General features: G+C 51.9%; 2 protein-coding genes across 4 annotated transcripts; both read right to left on the bottom strand.

The window, feature by feature from the left end:
• Positions 17–11227, bottom strand: KAT8 (lysine acetyltransferase 8). Its single transcript, XM_018040627.1, has 12 exons — positions 10873–11227; positions 9496–9921; positions 8212–8286; positions 7954–8129; positions 4147–4200; positions 3883–4047; positions 3063–3152; positions 1241–1381; positions 1047–1140; positions 809–959; positions 532–686; positions 17–193 (listed from the first exon to the last, which is right to left on the bottom strand). The coding sequence occupies exons 2-12, from the start codon at positions 9704–9706 to the stop codon at positions 129–131; spliced, it is 1377 nt and encodes a 458-aa protein (XP_017896116.1). The 5' UTR covers positions 9707–9921; positions 10873–11227; the 3' UTR covers positions 17–128.
• On the bottom strand, positions 12161–16433 carry BCKDK (branched chain ketoacid dehydrogenase kinase). Of its 3 annotated transcripts, none has more exons than XM_018040981.1 (12): positions 16340–16433; positions 15380–15749; positions 15185–15253; positions 14979–15089; positions 14647–14730; positions 14447–14566; positions 14268–14366; positions 14001–14074; positions 13536–13664; positions 13356–13445; positions 12741–12899; positions 12161–12647 (listed from the first exon to the last, which is right to left on the bottom strand). In XM_018040981.1, exons 2-12 carry the CDS (start codon positions 15572–15574, stop codon positions 12503–12505), a joined length of 1275 nt encoding a protein of 424 aa, XP_017896470.1. In that variant the 5' UTR covers positions 15575–15749; positions 16340–16433; the 3' UTR covers positions 12161–12502. The 3 variants fall into 3 exon arrangements, with proteins under 3 accessions (XP_017896470.1, XP_013830227.1, XP_017896471.1); XM_013974773.2 differs by having other exon boundaries at positions 14647–14694; XM_018040982.1 differs by lacking the exon at positions 12161–12647 and having other exon boundaries at positions 12737–12899.

Genomic DNA, 21878 nt, shown 5'->3' with positions numbered 1-21878 from the left:
AATGAAGCCCATCAGCTCTGGGACACCAGCAGCACTTACTTTATTTAAAAAAGTGATGAAACAGGTCTGTACATATTTACAGGCTGGGGGCAAGGAGGCACGGGTCCAGGAGCAGAGGCGCAGGCCACTCACTTCTTGGAAAGTTTGACTTGCTTGTGCTTGGGGGGTGCCCACTTGAGGCAGACAGAGTCCACTGCAGTAAGAAAAGACAGATAAGAGGCAGGACGGCCCCCCCCACCCCCCTCCCCCGATTGGGCTGGTCACCCTGGCTGCTCTGCCCTGGGCCCAGGCCAGGTTTCACCTGCAGATGGGAACAAGGGCAGGCTGATTCCTGGGGTGGGGGTGGGGGGTGGGAAGGGAAGCCCAGGTATGAGTGGCCTGCCTCAGGCTTGGTCCTGGGAGCTGGTCAGACTGGTTTGGGATCAGGTGACAGCAAAAAGGAGGCCTTGGCTCCTGGAGGTCCTTGCACCTATCCCCCACCACTCACTCACACACACACACACACTCGCCCAGGGCAGCCCCTTTACCTACCTGTGATGGGTGGTTTCTTATACTGAGCACTTTTGAGGTGTTCCTCCACCAGCTTGGGTGTGACACAGATCACGTGCTGGCCCTTCCAGTACTTAACCATGTTGAGGGACTGGAGGGTGCTAATGATGTCATTCTGAGTGATGCTCGTCATCTGGCTGCACAAGCAGATTAGAGCAGATGCTGGAGAGAGGTCTACTTGAGGGGTTTGGCTGGGAGGGGCCAAGGAGAGGGGATCACGGGCAGTCGGAGGAGAGTCTTTCCCTCTGGAAGGACTTACCTAAGGTCCTTGATGGACAGGGTGCCCCGGAAGTCTCGCAAGATCTCCAGCAGGACCCAGGACCAGTAGCTGCGGTAGCTGAGCTTGCCCAGGTCAGACAGTGGCTTCTCAGGGGAGCCGACCGTGCTCTCCAGCTTTGAGAGCTCATAGCCTGGAGGTGGTGGAAACGAGGAAACTGAGGACCCACCCTGCCCTGGCACCCCTCATCATCGTCGCCCTTCCTGCAGGAACCACTCACTGAAAGCTATGAGGAACTTCCCGTAGCCACGGCGCTGGTAGGGGGGCAGCGTCAGGATGCAGGCCACATTGTTCCCATCTGGGGACTCCTTCTCCTGCGGGGGTGGGTGGTCAGGGTCTCTGCGGAGACTCAGCCCCTACTCAGGTTCATCCACTCCCTGCCCCCCACCTCCCTCAACCTGGGCTTCCAAGCACCTTTGAGAAGTAGCCGACGATGTGGGCCCCCTGCCTGTCCACCTCGGTCAAGATGTAAAAGACGAATGGCTCCACGTCAAAGTATAGCGTCTTATGGTCCAGGAAGAGCTTGGCCAGCAGACACAGGTTCTGACAGTAAATCTGAGGGGTGGGGGTGGGTGGAAGCAGGCTCAAGGGGCAGGCAGAACACTTCCACCTAGCTCCATCAAGGTCTGGGCAGGTGCTGTCACCCTGCCTGTTTCAAGTGCCAGGCTCCAGAGCATAGCCAGTGCTAGCCCGGTGAGAAGTGGGATCCTCACCAGAACGGCTGTGTTTAGCATTTCAAGGAGTCTTAGAGTCACTTTCTGATGGACAGGGAAATGGAAAATCAGATAGGTAGGAGCACTCAAGGAGGTCACAGCAGAGCCGGGCTACTCATGGCAACTGCTGCTGAGTGCTCAAGAGGAGTTTGCTCTTTAGAGACATAGACTCTTCTATTTCAGCTCAGGAAACAGGTTCAGAGACTGGCTTGCCCAAGGTCCCCCAGCTGGTGAGCGCGAGGGTGGGACTCAAGCTGGTGTGTGAGTTCTGTCTGCTCAAAGCCGTGCCCTCAGACCTAGCACATGGCGAAGGATGAACCTGGGGGGTTGGTAAATGTCTGCAGATGAACAACCCTTGAGCCTGACTCCACAGCCCAAGCTATCTACCCCATCGGCTGTGCCAGGCCAGAGACCAATGTCAGGAGGGCCAGTGGGACCTTGAGGTTGGTTGCATGGCAGACATCAAGGACACCTTTTACAACCACTCTCATTTGACCCAACAGTTGTGTGAGCCCAACACTACTGACTCATTTTGCTTAGGAGGAAACTGGGGATCTGTAAGGGTGAGGGACTGCCTGAGGCCTCAAAGCTGTATAGGATGGAGCTGAAAGAACACCCACGTCTCTGCTCTGTCTCTTTCTGCCCCTCCAACCCCACCCCCACCCCACTGATGTTCAGGAAGGCAGAGCAGGGGGCTCACGTGACGCTATTTAGCAAGCTATTCATCACAAGGCTGGCAAAAGCCTGTGTTTACTAAGTCCCTGCTCAATGCCAAGAACTGGGCTAAGTACTTGACTTTGCTGTTTCATTTATTCCGTTAACAAGTCTCGTAGGTAAATATTAGCATGACTCCTGTCTTAAAGAGGAGAAAACAGGAACAGAAGACCTTAAGTAACTTGCCCAAGGTCAGCAAGGAAGTGACAGGGCAATTTGAAGCCCAGAGCCACTCAGAAGCCAGCCCCTGCATCTTACACTCCGCTGTCCTTGCACAGGAATTGGGGATCCTCGGTGAGACCCTCCTAGATTGACCAGGCAAAGGCCAAGTTGTCCATGACAGCAAAGCATGCCCCAGAGACCATACACTGCCCCACTGAAGTCCTTCAGGAACAAGGAACTTGGCCTCAGAGCCACAGAGCTCTCGGGCAGGAAACCTCACACAGAGCAGTTCCCATCCAGGAAAAACAAACACCATTTCTTCAGGCAGAAAGAGAAAGCAGGTTTGAACAATACCCTGAGGCCGGACAATCTCCACTCCGGGTTCCAGAAGCACTTGAGCCTAAGCCACCCCCAGCTACCCCCTCAGAAGCCAAATCCCTCAGGGACAGAAGAGAAACCCAGAAGCTGAGGGTGGCACCATGGGGAGCTGACTTTGCACAGAACACAGGCTGGGTGCCAGGCTGAGCACAAGCCCGCAGGCCTCTTCTCATGCTAAGGCTGGCCTCTGCCCTTTATCGATGGTGAGGAACACCAGGAAGTGCCTAGCACATCCCCCATTTCCATGGTAACTCTGCCCAAGAGCTCACCTTGTGGTCTTTGCCATCCACTTCATACACAGAGATGTTGCTCTTGCGGTAGATCTCCTTTCCCGGGGGTTGCCGCCACTGGCACTGGCCCTGGGTGGGGGTTGAGAGCAGAGAGGCACAGACGTGGGGTCCCAAGTTTCCCCGCTGGGCACTCCATCCCACCCTGTGTGGCTGACAGCAGGCCTCTGCTTCTCTCCACTTCCCCAGTTGGAGACCCTGGGGATCCACCCTTCACCTATATCAAGTAACTCACCCAACCATCTGAGGAGACAAATCCTATTTTACAGACGGAGAAACTGAGGCACACTAACAGGCCAGGTAACTAGCATGAACATCACACAACTGGATAATTACAAGTCCAGCTCAGCCTGGCTCTGGAGGGCCAGCACCCATGACAAGGTTGTTTCCTAAACTACACACATTTGCCTAAGAATCCACCCTGTGGGAAACACACCACCACGCCAGCCAGGTGGCTCATGTGTGTGGCCGAGCATTCCAACCGTCCAGGTGTCATGGTCCCTGGGGCTGTGCTGACTTCCTCTTTTGCACAGAGGAACCTGGCACGGGACAGGCCTTGATAAATATGTGGTGAGGGCCAGGGACCCCAGAAGGCCCCCACGCCACAGAAGAGGAACCTGAGGTCTGCGGAGGCTCCAGCCACCGCACAGTCAGGCCTGGAAGCCAGGTCTCTCCACCCAGGCCAGCTTTTCCTTGGATCTACGGCTTGTGAGCCTGTCTCTCCTGCCCCGGGCTGCTCTCTCAGGTGTCCTTCAGCCTCGACGCCCACCCCCTGTGCGTACCAGACCCAGCCCAGCCTTACCAAGTGGAAGCGGTAGCTCTTCTCATATTTCATATACTTGAGACAGTACTCGCAGAGCCAGAGCTTGGGCTGTTTCCCATAGTCTTCAGGGAATGGGGAGAAGTACCAGGCATCGATTTCGTAGTTCCCAATGTGGATCTTGTCCACGTACTTCACCTTGGTGATCTGTGGGCGAGGTGGGAGTGGAGGAAAGGCGGGCTTGGTCAGGGCAAGAGGAGCAACAGGGAAGGGGCAGCTCCGCTTAGGACCCCTCCCCCTACTTACCGCCTCATGTTCCTTCTCCAAGGCTGCTGTTGTGGGATCCATCTCTGCATAGGTCTGAGTGAGAAAGAGCAGTGGACGGAGGTGAATAGAAGGGGTCAGGCTATCCCTTCCATTTTCCAGACCTCATCCCTTAAACTACAATAACGAGATCGAGCAAGCTCATTTTACCTGGTTTCAGAGCTGGCTGGTCCAAGTTCCTCTCCCATCTGCCCACCCACACACACATCCCAGAGCCCCCTGATGCTCAAGTTTGGACCATTTGCCTTTGGACCGATGAACAGGGCTAGGATCTAAAGGCCTGGCTCCACTCCTTAGGTTGCTAAGAGCTTCAGTGTTTGCCATCGGATCAATCCAGTTCTGCCATAGTTGTTGGGAGACAGAGGAAATAATAGGTCTGGTCTTCTGCGTCCATATCAGGAACTGGTAGGGACACCCCAATGTGCCTGGACCCCCTTCCTGCAAATGGGACTGCTCCCAGAGGCCCCTCCCACAGGTACAGCGAGCCCTAGGTGTCCAGAAAGGAATTTGGCCTTTCCTCCTACAAACCTGTTCATCCTCCTGGGTTCCTCAACTCACTGGGAAGCATCACCCTTGGGCCAACTGCCCCAGACCAATAATGAGCCTGCTCACAAGGCTCCTCCTCCTCGCTCAGCCTGGCATTCAAATAATGGCCACGTCGTGTCAGCTCTACCTCTTTGTCATCTCTGGAATTGGTTCCTTCTGCCCCACCCCGAATAGCCACTGCCACCATGTCAGATCTAGACAGCTGCTGACAAGGCCTCTGGGGATTCCCAGCCCTCTCTCAGCTCAACCCTGCTCTGCTGTTGACACTCCTGTTTCTGGTCTTCATGTCTTTGCGCATGCAGTTCCTCCCAGCCTCCATGTCCTTCTCTCTTCTACAGCTGCCAAAAAATGCTTACTCAGCCCGGTACTGAGCATGAGCCAGGCGAGTGCCTGACAGGGCAGAGTGTGGTGAGTGATCATGTGTCATTGTTTTTACCGTGCTCTTTCTGTCTTTGAAGGCCCAGCACCCTTTCCAATCCCATCCAAGAGGCCTGACTGGATTCTTCTGAGCCAGAATACATTCCTTCCCATGTCAGGAATGCCTTGCTCAACAACAGTACCCACCATCTCCCCCGTCTTGGTTTCCCTATTTTCCAAGTCTTTGGAAGGCAGGAATATAACTCACGTGGCAATCATAGCCTGCCCAGGTTCTAGGCCAGAGGCTAAAGAAGGAACCAAGGCCTGCCTGACAAGTGACCCAGGAAAGCCTGGGACCTACACCAGAGAAGACGGCAGCCTTGCCTTGTGGTTCAGAAGGGAGACAGGGGCCAGTGTCTTACCCAGAGCCCTTTCCACCAAGCACTTTGCCAGATGGCCTCATTTAACCCTTTGGCAATGTGGATACACAATGCTTTACAGAGAAGTAAACAGGGAGAAGTGAGGTCATTCACCCTTGGGGACTAGCCAGCTGCCATTTATTCCAAGTACCAAGTGCTCACATCATGGGCATTACTCAGCACGAGCCTGAGATGGGAGTGCTCACTATCCACACCGCACAGAAGAAACTGAGGCATGGAGAAGTAGGCTCACAGAACCAGGACCAAGCAGAGTGGGGCATGGGCCTCCGGTCTGTCCAACACCAAAGCTAAACCCCTGCAAAAATGAGGGAAGGGAACTTTTCCTCCTCATGTGCCTCTTTAAAACACATCTCCCAATTCACAAATCAGTCCTCTTCTGCAAATGGGTTAAAGAACTACAAAAACACTACTTTTCATAAATGCTGTAATTTATTTAGAATTAAACATTAATGAGGCCCTGGAGAACCTTGCTGATCGTTAACTCACTGATAATTCATTCTTTGGTTAACTTGCTGATTATTCATTCTTTGAGTAACCTGCTGGTTATTCATTCTTTGACCACCACTGGTCCATGGTCATCCACCAAGCTGACTGCCAGCTTAGAAAGACATCTTTGAGACTTACTTTACCAGGGCAACCTGGCTGGGGAGCTGAGCAAACCTTAGACTGTGCTGTGGGATAAAGTAGCCACTAGCCACAAGCAGCTACTTAGATTTAAGTTCATTACATTCAAAATAAAATTCAATTCTCAGTACATTTCAAGTACTCAATAGCCACACGTGGGTATAGTGGCTACTGTATCAGACAACACAGACAGAGCACATTTCCATTTCCATCACAGGATGTTCAGTAGGACAGTGCTGCCTTAGATGGTGCTTTACAGACATCTTTTGGGTTTTCTTCTCGCCACATGGCTTGTGGAATCTTAGTTCCCCGACCAGGGGCTGAATCTGGGCCATGGCAGTGAAGACGCCGAGTCCTAATCACTGGACCACCGGGAATCCCCAGTGAAAGATCTTTCTAATTCAAAGCATTAAAAATAATTTTTTTAAATGACAGCACTGTTAACCAGTTGACAGTCTGTGTATACAAACTATATTTGTATCTGAAATAAGAGCTTCTCAACTTACCTTTATTAAAGGACAATATACTCTGATAGTTTGTACCTTGTCTTAATTATTCCGTTTTTTAAATTTAAATGACCACAACCCAATGCAACTCATCTTGCATTCTACTAATAGCTGTGCCCCACAGTCTGCAAACCATTGCTGCAAAACCCACAATGAGTGCTCAGGATGCAATTGCACTGGGTGAAAATAACAAAAATCTGGGTTCCTTAAGAGCTTCATAAAGCCTCTTCTCATCTGCACACTCCATTTCACAAATCAAGAAACTGAGGCTCAAAGTGCGAGAAAAGAAACCCCCCAGGGGCAGGCTGGCTTCAAGAAAAGAACCCAAATTTTGTTTCTTTTTTTTAGCCCAGAAGCATGAGGGATCTTAGTTCCCCAACCAGGGATTGAACTCATACCCCTTGCATTGGAAGGACAGAGTCTTAACCACTGGACCACTAGGGAAGTCCCCAAATCCAAGCTTTGGAAATAAATGGCAGGAGTTTCTACGATATTTCCAAGTCAAGGCTAAGGGCTTGTGCCCCAAAGTAGAACAATCTAGTTGGCAAATCTAATTCATGACTGGGTTCCTAAACTACCTGCACCTCCCTTATAAACTGGGGATATAGTTTACCTCACAGAGTTGCTGTGAAATTTCAATGAAATCATGTTCTAGAATACTTAGCCTAATACTGCGGCTCACAAGCCAATAAATGTGCCATTATTACTCTAATTTCAGCCCACCCTTTTATATACTAGCTGTGTGACCTTGGGCAAGTTACTTAACCTCTCTGAGTCTGCTTCCTGCTTTCCTCAAAAAGAATTAATTAGCTCTGTGGCATTAGGTTGTTACAGAAGACCTGATGAGCTTATCCAGGCACAGCACTCAGCACAAGGGTTGGCGATTGCAAGCACCCCTAAATCACTCATTCTCTTCCTTCCCTTGGAACTTGCAGGTCCGTTTGTCAATGTGGCACAGCCAAGAGGGGCATAAACGCTGCAAGAGGCCTGAGTTCCAGTCCCAGCTGTGTCAGTTTCTTGCCACAAGACTATGGCCAAGCTCTCACCCTCTCTGAGCCTCAGTTTTCTCATCTGTGAAGAATACCTGGGAGGAAGTAGATAGTCCCCCATATACTGCAGGAGCTTAAGCAATGGGAGCTGCTGTGGGTGTGGCACCAGGACCCAAGTTAGTCCGGAGAGGATGCTGAGCCTCCCGGGGCCCTGGGAAAGGGGAGGGACCCGGGGAAAGGGGTGGGCCCAGGGGAAAGGGGTGGGCCCAGGGGAAGGGGAGGGACCTGGGGAAGGGGAGGGACTTGGGGAAGGGGAGGAATCCGGACCTTCTGCACGTGGTTGATCTCATCATGCTTGCGTTTTTGGTTGCGAGTGATCTTGCGCTCCGGCTGCTCAGCCAGCTCGCTCAGGTACTTCTCTGAGTTCTTCTGCACAGCATCTTTCACTGTTTTGGTCAGCGCCAGCCGGTTCTTGTCGACCCATTCATCCAATCGCCGGTTAACTGTGAGGATGGGTCATGAGGGTGCTGCCCTTTCACGTTCTCCCCCAACCCCGCACCCAGACCTGAATACCCTGTCACTCACAGCCCACGTAGTGTACATAGAATTCCTCTCGGCCTTCTTGATCGTTCACTCGAGACTGGATCACTTCAGCAGAATCTGTGAAGGGAAAAGGCTAGGATCACCGAGAAAGAATACGGGGCTGGAACGAGTGACACTGAGGGGCAGGTTGCCAGATTCTGAGGCCAGATTCCGAAGCTAACCTCATCTGTTCACCTCTGCCACTCCCTTCAAACACTGTCTTGAGGTGGGCCAGATTGGGGCTCTTATTCTTATACTAGAGACAAGGAAACTGAGGCTTACCCATGCTCACCTATTTGAAAATAAGCACTAATATTTAACCGAATTCAAGTCTGGCTCCAAATTCAAGGTCTGTATTAGTATACTCAGTCGTTCATTTGTTTAGAAGCCATGAGAGCTAGTTGTGGATTCACACAGCCCCACTTCCTAGCTATATTTAACTGAACAAGTTATTTTGGCTTTCTGAGCCTCAGCGCTTTCATGTGTAAATAAGGATAACAGCGCCCCCCTCAAATGGTGATAAGCTTTCAGTACAGCACCAAATGGCAGACCATTCAACAAATGACTAAGGCAACCACTGCAAGTCTGGCCCTGAGCTGGGTTGCTGCTGGGTACAGAAGATACACTGATGAAACATGAGCGGTCCTGCCCTCCAGAAGTTCACACTTTGATAGAAGACAGACAATGACAACACAATGGTACATATACCGTAGCTCAGGTACAAAGAAAATGTTGCAGGAATATACAGCAGGGAACGACGCACTTTGCCTGAAGGGAGTCAAGAATGGCATCACAGGGGATATGATGCTAAAAGGATGAGTGGGGCTAGCCAGCAGTAAAAGGAATATGGTCTTAAGAGCGTGGTCTGGTCCGTCAATGGCCTTTGCTAGGAGTGCTAAAAAACAGAAAGGTGACAAAGACGAAGGCCATTCTAAGGTATTTGGGGATTATTCTGGAAATGACGCAAAAAAATAGAAGGGAGGGGAAGTTCGTTTTTGTGTTCCGGGAGGTCCTCTCCGCTGGCGGCTGTAGGGGATGGATAAAAGGGGAAGTCACAGACACAAGGGAGACCAGCGAGGAAGCAGATTAACAAAAAAGAAGGGAATGAAGCCTAAGACTTTGCAAGTGGAATGGGAGCTCTAAAACACAGAAGGAAGACTTTGGTTAAAGCCCAGGCGGTGGGGATTGTAGGCGGCGCCGGGGCAAGTCCACAAGACAGTGTTCTAACCCCCTCAGGCCCCGCCCCGCCCTTAGGCCCCGCCCCCTGGCCTTGGGCCCCGCCCTCACGCCAGGTGCTATCGGGCCGCCGACACAGGTAGGTTTCTCCGATCTCCACGGTGACTTCCGGCTCGCCGCGCGCCGGGGTCGGCGGAGAGATGCGGCCTGGGGATGGAGCGGTCCCCTCGACCGCCGCATTCTCCCCGGGTCCGGGCTCGCCCTCCCCCGAGACCCCTGAAGTCGCTGCCGCAACCGCCGCAGCTGCTCCCTGTGCCGCCATCGTTGTAGTGGAAGTGACGCCAGAATATAGCGCCGCGTAGCGCCTTTAGATCCGGGTCAGCGACGCGTGGCGGAGCCCGCAGCAAGCTGGAGGGCGGGGTCTGTGACGTGGCAGGAGCTCGTTGGTTAGTGTGAGTGTCTCCGCGGCGCCGGGCCAGATTGACGTTGACTGTGCCGGTTACATTGGAGTTTTCTGTTTGGAATTGTGGCTGCACCCTAGAGTTAAAAGAGAGGAGAAAGGCTTTCCTGATGTGATGTCTCAGCTCTATCTTTTTAAGACTTCTGGTGCCTGAGGAAGCCAAGATGTGCCAGTTATCGGGCGGCGCTGCCCCCAGTTTACCGGGGCAGAGCCAGAGCAGCCTCCCTGGATGCCTGGCTTTAGGGCAATGAGCCTGAGGTTAACACCCATCCCATGCAATTCCACCAGCCAAATACTGGTCTCCCGTTTTTAAAGACTGAAGAAACTGCGTTCCTTGTTCAGGATGGGAAAAGGAGATCGGATTGGGGAAGCAGGCCCAATTAATCACTCGCACAGAATCAAGCCTTTGTAAAGAAATGACCAAGTTCCCTAAAGAGAAACTAGTCAAAGGCCCTGGACATAATGGAGAGAGTCTTGGGCTTAATGAGTGAGGAATCCTGGGTTCTGACCCTACACTGGGAGTGTCCATTCCCAGAATGTCGTTAAATGTTACACTGTATAAGCCATATAACCATAAAGATTGAATCATATATTTATCTCTTACGTATATAAAACAAGTGCGTGTTGCACAATGGCAGACAGGGTAAGGTGTTCAATAAACATTCCTTTTGGCCACTCTGAGTCATATCTGACTTGTAATTTGGCTATTGGGCTTAGAAACAATTCTAAGAGGAGTGGAATGCTCAAGGTATAAGGATGAGGTTACAGATCAGGAAACATCTAAGTATCTGTGAGTGATGGCAGTGGGAAGAGCTGGTAACTTGGCTTTGGGAAAATAAAGGAGTTTGGAGGGAGTGGTAAATGCCCTTCTGGCAGCATATGAAACAGAAGAAATAAGTCAGGCAAGAAAAAAGTTTAAAATTAACACTGTAGTACTTGTTCTCTCTCCACCCACCCCTAGAACTATGTTGATGATTCACACAGATCCCACAGAATCATTTTTTGTTGCTTCCTTGTGCTCATATTACCTTTGATGTGCTTTCAGAAGTCAGCACCAGAGGCTTGTTTGGTGAAAAGTCTCTCAAGTTAATGGAACTGTTTTGCTTTGAAAGAGCTGAAAATGGAAGTTCTCAGTCTGGGAGTTTTAAGTACCTGCCCAATCAAATATGGACAATAAACAAATGATCATCCAGCAGAGGAGTCCATCAATGACTGTGCTGCTTACCTCTCTTGCCTGGTCTCCTGCCCCTCCCTTTCCTGCCTCCCCTCCTCCCTTCTGGAAGCACTTTCTCAACAAATTGCTTGGGTACAAATCTTTGTAAGATGTGCTTCTAGGGAATCCAGGGCTTCTTTGGTGGCTCAGCTGGTAAAGAATCCACCTGCAATGCAGGAGACATGGGTTCGATCCCTGGGTTGGAAAGATCCCCTGGAGAAGGGAAAGGCTACCCATTCCAGTATTCTGGCCTGGAGAATTCCATGGACTATATAGTCCATAGAGTCACAAAGGGTCAGACACGACTGAACAATTCACTCTAGGGAATCTAACCTCCCTTCCTAGCTTCAGACCCTTCCATGGATCCCTGCTACCTCCAGGATATAACTCACACTTCTTGGGCTATAATTTCAAGGTCTTTCACCCTGACTCCCATCTGCCTCTCCAGCCTCCCCGTCCTCCTCCTCCCAGCACTGCAGCAGCAAGATTTTCAGCCTGGCAAATCACTAGGGTTTCCCACCACCAGATACAATTTCTGTCTCCTCTCAGTCCCCCACTTCCATCACAAATCCCACCAAGCAGGCTTTAGGCCTTCTTCCTTCCTGGCAAGATGGGTGGGAGGGGGGTCACCACCACCTGCTCCCTGGAGCCCTTTGCCCCCCCTACCCGGGCCCCACTGTCCTCTGGGGCCTGCCAGGGCACAATCCTGTGTGTTCTTTTACTTGGCAATAGCAGGCATGGCTGGCAGACAGTATTTTTAACCTTCCTTACTCAGGTTTAGGAATCAGGTGGCTCAGAAGAGTGCCCAGTCGGGTCACCTTCACCTCTATAACCTGTGACTGCTGGGAAGAATCGGAACTGAGGCCTGAAGCTGGGCCAACCTGGGCCTTCCATATTGTCTGGGAGGCAGAAACATTTGGGAAATGAATGAGAGGTCTGCACAAACTGCCCAACTCATCTCCACTCCAGTTAAATTTACTGTGCAGGAGACCCAGGGCCAATTCCGTTCCTGGTCTGCCAGGCAATGAGGATGGTTACAAGACCAGGACATGAACTAGTTAAACCCAGGGTCCAGGGGACCTGAAAGAGGGCAGAAACAAAGGTTCATCTGCCCTCCCCACACACGGGGCCTGAGAGGGCATTCAAAATGTGAACTTTAATAACAAACAGCAGGTCAAAGTGGGGTTCCCCAGGAACGAGAATGACGGAGCTGGTGCGGGAGACCTCAAGGGTCCCCACTTCCTCCCCTCTAAGGCCTGGAGGCAGGGAAGCAGTGGACCCTATGAAAGAGGGCCGGTGCCTGGCTCCATGTAAGTCCACCTGTTTGGGGCCCTAAGACCCGAGATGCAGCAGTGTGGAGCAGGGTGGTACCCTGCAAGGTCCGGGAGGTCCTGGCAGGGAGTGTAGCCCAGCCTGGGCAGGCCAACTGGCCTAGGGCTGCGAGGTCAGATGCGGAAGCTTTCTTCCCGGCCATCGATGTGACGGAGCCGCAGGTAGACATCTGTGCCAATGCCCTGCAGTGACTGCAGCCGAAGGGAACCACCGAGGTACTCTGCGTAGGCCCGTGAAGTGGGCAGCCCGAAGCCAAAGCTGGGGGTGGGCAGGGGGACAGGACACGGGCTTCAGAGGCTTGAGTCTCCTGGGCTCCCCCCACCCCTCCGTTCTGGCCGGATGGGGCCTCACCCGTGCATGGGTCCAGACTGGCCACCACTTTGCGTGTCCAGGTGGCCGAAGAGGGGGCTGATCCTCGGGTCCTGGGTGCTGGCCTCAGCTGTAGTGAAGTGGTAGTCCATCACCCGATCCAGGTCTTTGTGAGCAATTCCCCCGCCCCGGTCTGAAATCCTGGGAGGATGATGGTAACGGGGGTTTGGCTCAGCTTTGGTGGGGGTTCACTATCTCCCAAGCAATGAGTGCTAAGTCGGCCTTCCTGTCCCTTCCACCCACGCAAACATGGAATGTGGTCACCTGGACTCTTGGGCCTTGCTTTTTGTAAGCTACTTTTCTCCACCCTCACTTCTGCCACTGACTGCTTAAACCTTCTCGCAGGACTTGACATTTATTCTCCACCCAGCACCATATTTCTAACTTTCCCTGCTCTGGGCCCCACAGTTTCTGACAAAGACAAGCCCCTGGGGCCTGCAGGTGGCTCCAGATCCACTCATGTCCAGCTCATGGCAATCTCAGGACCAGAGACTGTCCTGAAACACCAAGTCTCACTAAGCTTGAGGTCATTCAGCAGATCAGGAACAGTGCCCAGAAACCCGCATCCATACCACCCAACTCGCACCCAAGGCAAACCTGATGACGAGATCGATATCATTGTTGGCGATGGTGATGACGACATCTGGGACATTGTAGGGAGTGTCAAGGTGACTTTCCATTGTGGCTCTGTGCAAGGGGCCAAATACCAGTAGGTGGTGGTGCCCCCGCCTCACCTCAGTTCCCATCTGCCCCCTTCCAATACATCCAGCAGCCCACCTCATGGCGTTCTTGAGCAGCTCAGGTAGGATGTAGTCCAGTGGCATTGGGATGAAGGGGAAACGGGCAGCCACGTGTCCGTTGATACGGACTCGGGGTGCATTGCCATACTTGTGCTCACACAGGCGTCTGTGGATAGGAGCAAGGGTTCAGACTCCAACCAGTGGGTCTCAACTGGAGCTGATTCTGTCCCCACCCTCCCAAGGACACTTTGCAATCCCTAGCAACATTTTTGTTTGCCACAACTGGGGAGTATTACTGGCATCAAGTGAGTAGAAGGCAGGGAATCCTTCTGAACATCCTAACAAGCACAGGCCAGCCCCTTACAGAAAAGAATAATCTGGCCCAAAACATAAACAGTACCACAGTTGAAAAGTCCTGCCCTGGACCACATCCTGGGCAAGTGCTCAGACCCAGAGCTTCCCTGCTGGATGATGTCCACTTCCTTAACCGTTCTAGCCTCACCTGGCAAAGTCCACCCACTTTTCAATAATCTTCTTCGGTGACAGGCGAGTGCAGATGATGCCAACAAAGTCGGGCTGGTAGGAGAAAGAAGGTCAGGACCAGAGATCACCTCTACCCACATCTTGGGCAACAAAAGCTTGTAAACTTTAGACTATGGAAGCAGCCCCAGGGCTCTCCCCAGGCCTGCGGGCCAGGTCCCCAGTTCAAGGGGGCTCCTGGCTCAGCTCCCTCTGGTCCACTTGACATCCTCAGGTCCCGGCGCCCCACCTTGTCCTCGTGTAGCGCCAGATGGTGGGTGGCCAGCATACGGATCCCAAGCCTTGAAGTCAACGTCTTGTCTAAGAAGTAGCGGACGAGCTTCTCATCCTATAAAGAGCAAGCCTCAGAAACCCGGTGCCTTTCCCAGGCCCCCCACCAGGTCTGGGCCCCCATTGCGCTGCCCTGACCTCTATGTGCTTCCGGCTCTCACGCAGGCCTTCCGCTAAGAGGGTCACCACATCCTTGTGGTCATCCAACAGCTGTCGCACCAGTTGGCAGTATCGGGCCTCATCCGCCTGGTCCTTGATCTGCAAGCCACAGAGTCGTGAGCGTGGATGGTCCAGCCCTAACCTCTCAGCCCCTCACCCTGCCCTGGCCCAGCCCTCACCGGAGGGAAGTCTGTCAGCTTCTGGAAGGCACGGATGTACAGCTCGTGCTGCAAGGAAGAGGTGTGGGAATTCACAAGGATGCTCTGGGCACAGGTAGAGAACAGTCAGCCATGACCACCTATGGGGACTGCCATCCACCCCAGTTCATTGGGTTCCGACCCCATCATGGTCTTTCAAGTCTCCATGAAAGCTTGGGGCCGAGTCCTCTAGGACTCAGAAACCTTTAGGCAAGTAGGTCTCTACCACTCTGGTTCCCTCTCCCCATCTGCCCCATGGGTGGTGGGCACAATGATTTAAAGTCCTCTCCTACGCCCCCTTGAGGCCACCTTACCACGTGCAGTATGGTGGGGTTGCAGCCAATGATGAAAGGAAGGCTGCGGAAGCCCTTGATGCGGTGAGCGATCCTCACTGGTAACTCCTGCTGCAAGTAGCGGGCACTTTTCTAGAAGAAAGAGAAGAGGGAAGTTAAGGCCAGGGGCTGGGGGGCTGGGTCAGAGCTCCAGGGCCCAAGAGCAAAACAAGAGGCAAGAATCTTACCAGAAGGTGACTGCCATCCTGAGAGCGGCCTGAATAGAGCATCATGGTTGGAGTGAGACGGACCGAGGGCTGGAGGGGCAGACGGCCTTTGAGCATAGTATCTCCCACACCCTGCCCCCGGCCATATTAGCTTCACCCCTTCCCTGGACCCCCACTCCAGCTCCAGACCCAGGCCTCACCGCCCTAGCTGCACACCTTCTCCGCTGCCACGTCGATGGCTGACTGGTTGTAAAAGGAGGTGACGGTCTTAGAGCGCTCCCGTGCCATCTCCACGTGGTGGGTATCAGTGGCTGATGTGGAGCGGGCCCGGAGCGAGAGTGCGGGCCCCAAGAGAGGCCGGAGGGGTGGCCCACTCCGGGGTCCGCTCCCCAGCACGGAAGCCAGTATCATCGTTCTGTTCCTTTGAACTGGACTGGGTGGCCAATAGGGCTGAGGACCCGATAGATGGAGGCGACCCCAAACCTGGGCAAGAAGGGTGTGGGTGGGCAGGGGCACTTCTCGGACTTCAGGGGTGAGCGCCAGTTGAGGATGCTGACCAGCTCAGCCTCCGGGGAGCAGCTCCCATCTGCCAAGGCGGGGAAAGGGGGAGTTGTATGGATCTGAATCCAGAGGGGCCGTCTCTCTACGTGAGCACAGGTATAATCAGATTCGACCATCTCTGCCCAACCCCTTCAACCACCTCCCCCCCGCCCCCCCCCCCCCCACACACAGGGGGAGCCTGGATCACCTTGCTTTCTGGAGTTACTATTCTCTAAGGCTCTATCTGGTAGCTTGGAGGGGAGGGGATCCTTAGACCAGGCCAGCCCGAAAACCTTGCCGCAGATCTCTCGGATCCGCTGCACCCTCGTTCAGGGGGCGGGGCTGACCCCTAATCCGTCGCCTTCAGACCGGCTGGGGTCTGGCCTGCACACGTGTGGCACAAAGAATTGTGCACCGAGGGTCGGCTGCGTGGAAGCAGCGGCTCGGGAGTCCCCGTCTAGCTCCCTCCCTCCGCAGGGTCACTTGGTTCGGCCCAGATCTCCCCCATATGGTAGATGCTGGTCCCCCCACCCCCGCCCTCCACGCGCTCTCCAACGATCCAGCGCAAAGGCGGAGGCTGCGGTCGAGTGATGCGAAGCCTTAGCGGGCATGGTCTGCGCAGGTCGCTCCCCTTACCGCTGGGCCAAAGCCAGGGCCGGGGTCCGAGCGGAACAGCCCAACAGTCGACCGGGCCGGGCGAGCCTAGCCGCCTGCGCCCTCTGCCGCCGTGACGTCGCGTGGGCTATGGGCGCCCGGTGCCTCCTGGGAGTTGTAGTTTGGAGCAGAGGACTCGCACCCTCGCGCCCAGCCCAAAGAGGTTATGTCCCTGCTCCTAGACCACCCAAATAACTCCAGAGTTACCTGGTCTCTCTGGAAAGCGGGCCCTCGGGAAAGAAATGGAACAGGGCGAGAATACCCTGAGATGCAACGTGCACAGACCAAACGCTATCTGGATTCCCTCTCTGAGGTCTGCTCCTCCTCAAGGTCTTGACTCATTTGTGGAAAACCAAAGTGCCTGGTTCAAAACCCAGCTCGGTCACTCACTATCTGGGGCAACTTACTTAAACTACTCAATCCTTAAATTCCCGTCTTCGTAAAATGAGGTTGTATCAACCTTGGGGTTGTGTGGTTACATGAATTTATACACGTAAAGTGCCTAGAATAGTGCTGGGCATGGAATTAACACTATATTAGCTATTGTTATTAATATTATTACTAATTAATATCAGCAACAAACACTGATTAGGTGACATTTCTGTGCTAGAAGAGATTTGGTCTTGAGTTAATAGACCCTTCCCGACCCTGTAAAGGAAGGTAGACAATTGATACACGTGCAGTGTGAGTAGGACTCAGCAACTCCTGGGAGCTGGAATGGGAAGGGCGTATCATGACAGAGAAGAGCCTGGAGCCTTGTGGAGTCAGAGGAGAGGGGCTGAATGAGGTGACCAGACCTGTATTTGTCCTGAGGTAGTAAGAAGTTATTGAGGGATTTTAACGGAATAGATCTGCGTCTTAGAACCCTTTGGCTACAGTGATTAGGATGTGAGACCAAATGCAGAGACTACTGAAAGGACAATTTTTTTTCCAAGCAGGAGATGATGGGAGAAAGACTTTTCATTGTGTTTGTGTGTACTTGAACTGACTGGATTCTAAATATTTTAAAAATTTAAAGAAGCAAGTAAGCAGATGTCTTTGAAGCTATCTTTTTTTTTTTTTTTTCCTTTTTCGGCTACGATCTACCCCTTGCGGAATCTTGGTTCCGGAACCAGGGATTAAATCTGGGCCCTCCGAAGTGAAAGCTGGACCCTTTACCACCAGCTAGCCTGCCTGAGGAATTGGCTGGAAAGTCTGCACAGATCATGAGGAAGGGGCTCCCTGAGTCTCTGGATTTCTTCTTCGCCCTTCATCCCCATACCATTCCCACTCTCTTTTCCCGCATCCTGGCTCTATCCTGGAGTGAAGCCGGAGGACGCTGGAGGCAGGCAGGGCTTGAGCCAGCGGAAGAAGGCAGAGGGGAGGATGCTTCCGGTGGGAGGCCAGCGTGCCCATAGAGGCAAAGAAGTGCTTGCAGTGTGCCAGAACTCTGTGCTCTCCTGGCCGCGGCGAGGCCGGGAATGCGGGAGACGGCTGCTGTCACAGAGTCTGCAGACATCCGGGAAGAGCCTCACCTCGTTTGACCCTGCACGCTGGCCCAGAGCCCTGCCGAGACTCGCTGCTGCCTTCCGGCGGTGGAGGTTGGACATGCACCACCGCGAGTGCCCCGCCAGTCAGGCTCTTGTTTAAGAGATTGACGTGTTCGTTTCATCTTCATAACAGTACCTCTGAGGTAGGTACTATTAATATCCTCATTTTTCACAGGACGGGATAGAGCCCCAGAAAGAGTATATGGGAGATTTCCCTGATGGTCAGTGGTTAAGACTACTTGCTCCAGGTGCATGGGGCCCAGGTTCAATCCCTGGTCAGGGAAAGAGATCCCGCATGCCAGCGAGGAAGATTCCACCGTGCCCCAGCTAAGACCCGGTGCAGCCAAATAAATTTTTTAAAACGAGATTAAATAACTTGTCCCCTCCCTCCTCTCTGTCCTTACCTCCCATTACACTGGCCCACCTATTTTCCCCTAAACATACTTAGGCACATTCCACCTCTCAGGAGCTGTTTCCTCTGTTTAGAACACCCTTCCCCTCTACATAGCTTACTCCCTCACCTCTAAGCTTTTGCCCGAATGTAAGTTGGACGAAGCCCAACTTGATAATCCGATTTAAAATTGCAATCGCCCCCATTCCCCTCTGGTTAGTATGGCTTCCCGGGTAGGGCTAGTGGTAAAGAGCCTGCCTGCCAATGGAGGAGACCTAAGAGATGTGGGTTTGATCCCTGGGTCGGGGAGATCCCGTAGAGAAGGAAGTGACAACCCACTCCAGTATTCTTGCCTGGAAAATCCCATGGACCGAGGAGCCTGGCGGACTACAGTCTATAAGGTCCCACAGGGTCGGACATGACTGAGCAACTTAGTAGCATTAGCAGCCATTCCCCTCACACTGCTTTATTCAGTTATTTATTTATTTGGCTGGACTTCAAGGCTTTGGGGCTCTTAGTTCTGGGACCAGGGACTGAACCATGACTCCCTTCAGTGAAAAATGCTGAGTTCTAACCACTGGACTGCCTGGGAATTTCTTCTGCTCTACTCTCTATTTCATCCATAGCATTTATCACCAACAACATATTATATGAATTTCTTATATTAATTACTCATTTTTTCCCCTAAAATGTAAGACCAATGTATGAATATTTGCCTGCTATACTGATTTATCTTGTGGCCCTAACACAGTCTCTGGCATGTAACAGGTGCTCAATAAACATTTGTTAAATCAATGAAAGAAACACTGGGCTCTCTGAGCTGTTGAAAGGCAAAGTGACAAAGCTACATCTTTATTTTATTTTTTATTTTTATTTTTAAAGGATCACTTTGATTGTTGCATGGAGAATGTATGTTGGGGTGAGGGACAAATATATCTGAGAGACCAGAGAGGAGGCTACTACATTTATCTAGGTAGGAGCTGATGATGGTTTGGGTCAAGGTAGTGGTCTGCATAAATTACCAGGAGTGAGAGAGACCTCCAGGAGGAGTGGTTTGGGTGGACTGAGGGAGGCCAAGGTTAAAATGGGAAACCCCAGAGAAGAGCCAGATTTGGAGAAGGTAAAGAGCTCAGTTTGCTCTTTGTAAACCTTTCAGATTTTATTTATCTTTGAAAGTTAATTTTTATTGGAGTATAATTGCTTTACAACGTTGTTAGTTTCTACTATGCTGCTGCTGCTGCTAAGTTGATTCAGTCGTGTCCGACTCTGTGTGACCCCATAGACGGCAGCCCACCAGGCTCCCCCATCCCTGGGATTCTCTAGGCAAGAATACTGAAGTGGGTTGCCATTTCCTTCTCCAATGCATGAAAGTGAAAAGTCAAAGTGAAGTTGCTCAGTCGTGTCCGCAGCCTACCAGGCTCCCCCGTCCATGGGATTTTCCAGGCAAGAGTACTGAAGTGGGGTGCCATTGCCTTCTCCAGTTTCTACTATACAGCAAAGTAAATCAGCTATAGGTATACATACATCTCCTCTTTGGGGCATTTCCTTCCCATTTAGGTCACCATAGAGCACTGAATAGAATTCCCTGAGCTATACAGTAGGTTCTCATTAATTATCTATGTTATGTGTGTGAGTGCTCAGTTGTGTCCAACTCTTTGTGACCCCATGGACTGCAGCCCATCAGTCATCTGTCCATGGGATTTCCCAGGCAAGAATACTAGACTGGGTTGCCATTTCCTCCTCCAGTGGATCTTCCCAACCCAGGGGTCAAACTCAGGTCTCCCATGTCTCCTGCACTGAGGGGGATTCTTTACCACTGAGCCACCTGGGACTCTATTTTTATACACAGTATCAGTAGTGTGGGGCTTCCCTTGTGGCTCAGTTGGTAAAGAACATATCTGCACTGCAGGAGACCTGGGTTCGATCTCTGGATCAGGAAGAGCCCCTGGAGAAGGAAATGGCAACCCACTCCAGTATTCTTGCCTGGAGAATTCCATGGACAGAGGAGCTGGGCAGGCTACAGTCCATGGGGTCACAACTAACTTTCACTTTTTCATCAGTACTGTATATAGTCAATCCCCAAGTCCCAGTTCATCCCACCACACCCTCTTTCCCCTCTTGATGTTCATGTGTTTATTCTCTATATCTATGTCTCTATTTCTGTGTTTGTGTGGGGGAGGGTTGTTGGAGTGTTTTGAGCTGTGCTAAGTCTCCATGATGGCACATGGGCTTTCTGTTACACTGACTTCTGTTGCAGGGTTCGGGCTCTCTAGTTGAGGAATTAGGGCTTAGTTGCTCCACGGCATGTGGAATCTTAGTTCCCTGACTAGGGATCAACCTGGGTCCCCTACCTTGGAAGACAGAGCCTTAAACTGTAAACCACTATATCTGTTTTGCAAATAAGATCATCTATACCATTTTCTTGGAGAAGGCAATGGCACCCCACTCCAGTACTCTTGCCTGGAAAATCCCATGGACAGAGGAGCCTGGTAGCCTGCAGTCCATGGGGTCGCTACGAGTCAGACACGACTGAGCAACTTCACTTTCACTTTTCACTTTCATGCATCGGAGAAGGAAATGGCAACCCACTCCAGTATTCTTGCCTAGAGAATCCCAGGGATGGGGGAGCCTAGTGGGCTGCTGTCTATGGGGTCGCACAGAGTCGGACACGACTGAAGCAACTTAGCAGCAGCAGCATACCATTTTCTAGTTTCCACACATATGCGTTAATAAATGATATTTTTACTCTTTCTGACTTACTTCACTCTGTAAGACAGTCTCTAGATCCATCCATGTCTCCACAAATGACACAATATCATTTCTTTTTATAGCTGAGTAACATAGGAGCTCAGTTTTGAGTGTGTTGCATCTCATCGGATTGAGCTGTGAGAATATCCAGATGGTGAGGTCCTAGAAGTGTTTCTACTATGGGGTTTGGAGCCCAGGAGCAAGATCGGGGCTCAGAGCTCAGAAACTGTAATCTGTATGGAGTAAAAGAAGACGTGGGTTGAAAAAAAGCTGCCTCATGTGGCAGTTTGTATTTCCCAAAGATGCTGCACCCCACACACCCACATGAACTTCTCTTTTAAAAAAAATTAACTATGTATTTATTTGTGGCTGTACTGGGTCTTCACTGCTGTGCACGGGCTTTCTCTAGTTGAGGTGAGCAGGGGCTATTCTTTGTTTTGGTGTTCTGGCTTCTCATTGCTGTGGTTTCTTTTGTTGCAGAGTATGGGCTCTAGGGTGTGTGGGCTTCAGTAGTTGCAGCACGTGGGTTCTAGAGCTCAGGCTCAGTAGTTGTGGCACCTGAGCTTAGTTGCTCCACGGTATGTAGAATCTTCCCAGACCAGGGGGCAAACCTGTGTCCCTGGCATTGGCAGGTGGATTCCCATCTACTGCATCACCAAGAAAGTCCCTGAACTTCTTAGTTTATGATTTTGACCCTTCTCCTATCAAGAGGTGAAGTTCTGATTTCCTTCCCATTGGTTCTAAGCAGATTTGTGATTACAGTGGAAGGGATACTAAATGATCTATGAAGCTAGATCATAAAAGATGATACAGCTTCTATTTGGTTCCCTGGAGAACTTTTACTGGAGACCTG

Source organism: Capra hircus, chromosome 25 (genome assembly GCF_001704415.2).
Source record: "Capra hircus breed San Clemente chromosome 25, ASM170441v1, whole genome shotgun sequence".
NCBI lineage: Eukaryota > Metazoa > Chordata > Mammalia > Artiodactyla > Bovidae > Capra > Capra hircus.
Note: the sequence above shows the minus strand (reverse complement) of the source record. Positions and strands in the feature narration are given on the sequence as shown.

What these genes read in the sequence shown, in the direction of transcription:
- KAT8 (XM_018040627.1), bottom strand. Translation starts at nt 9,706, where the DNA reads ATGGCGGCACAGGGAGCAGCTGCGGCGGTTGCGGCAGCGACTTCAGGG. An exon ending in GCGGCCCGATAGCACCTGGC is followed by an intron (nt 8,287 to 9,495) that starts GTGAGGGCGGGG and finishes TTCCCTTCACAG; the next exon opens with ATTCTGCTGAAGTGATCCAG. An exon ending in AGATCAACCACGTGCAGAAG is followed by an intron (nt 4,201 to 7,953) that starts GTCCGGATTCCT and finishes TTTCTCACTCAG; the next exon opens with ACCTATGCAGAGATGGATCC.
- BCKDK (XM_018040981.1), bottom strand. Translation starts at nt 15,574, where the DNA reads ATGATACTGGCTTCCGTGCTGGGGAGCGGACCCCGGAGTGGGCCACCC. An exon ending in GATATCGATCTCGTCATCAG is followed by an intron (nt 12,900 to 13,355) that starts GTTTGCCTTGGG and finishes TCATCCTCCCAG; the next exon opens with GATTTCAGACCGGGGCGGGG. An exon ending in CAGTCTGGACCCATGCACGG is followed by an intron (nt 12,648 to 12,740) that starts GTGAGGCCCCAT and finishes GCCCACCCCCAG; the next exon opens with CTTTGGCTTCGGGCTGCCCA.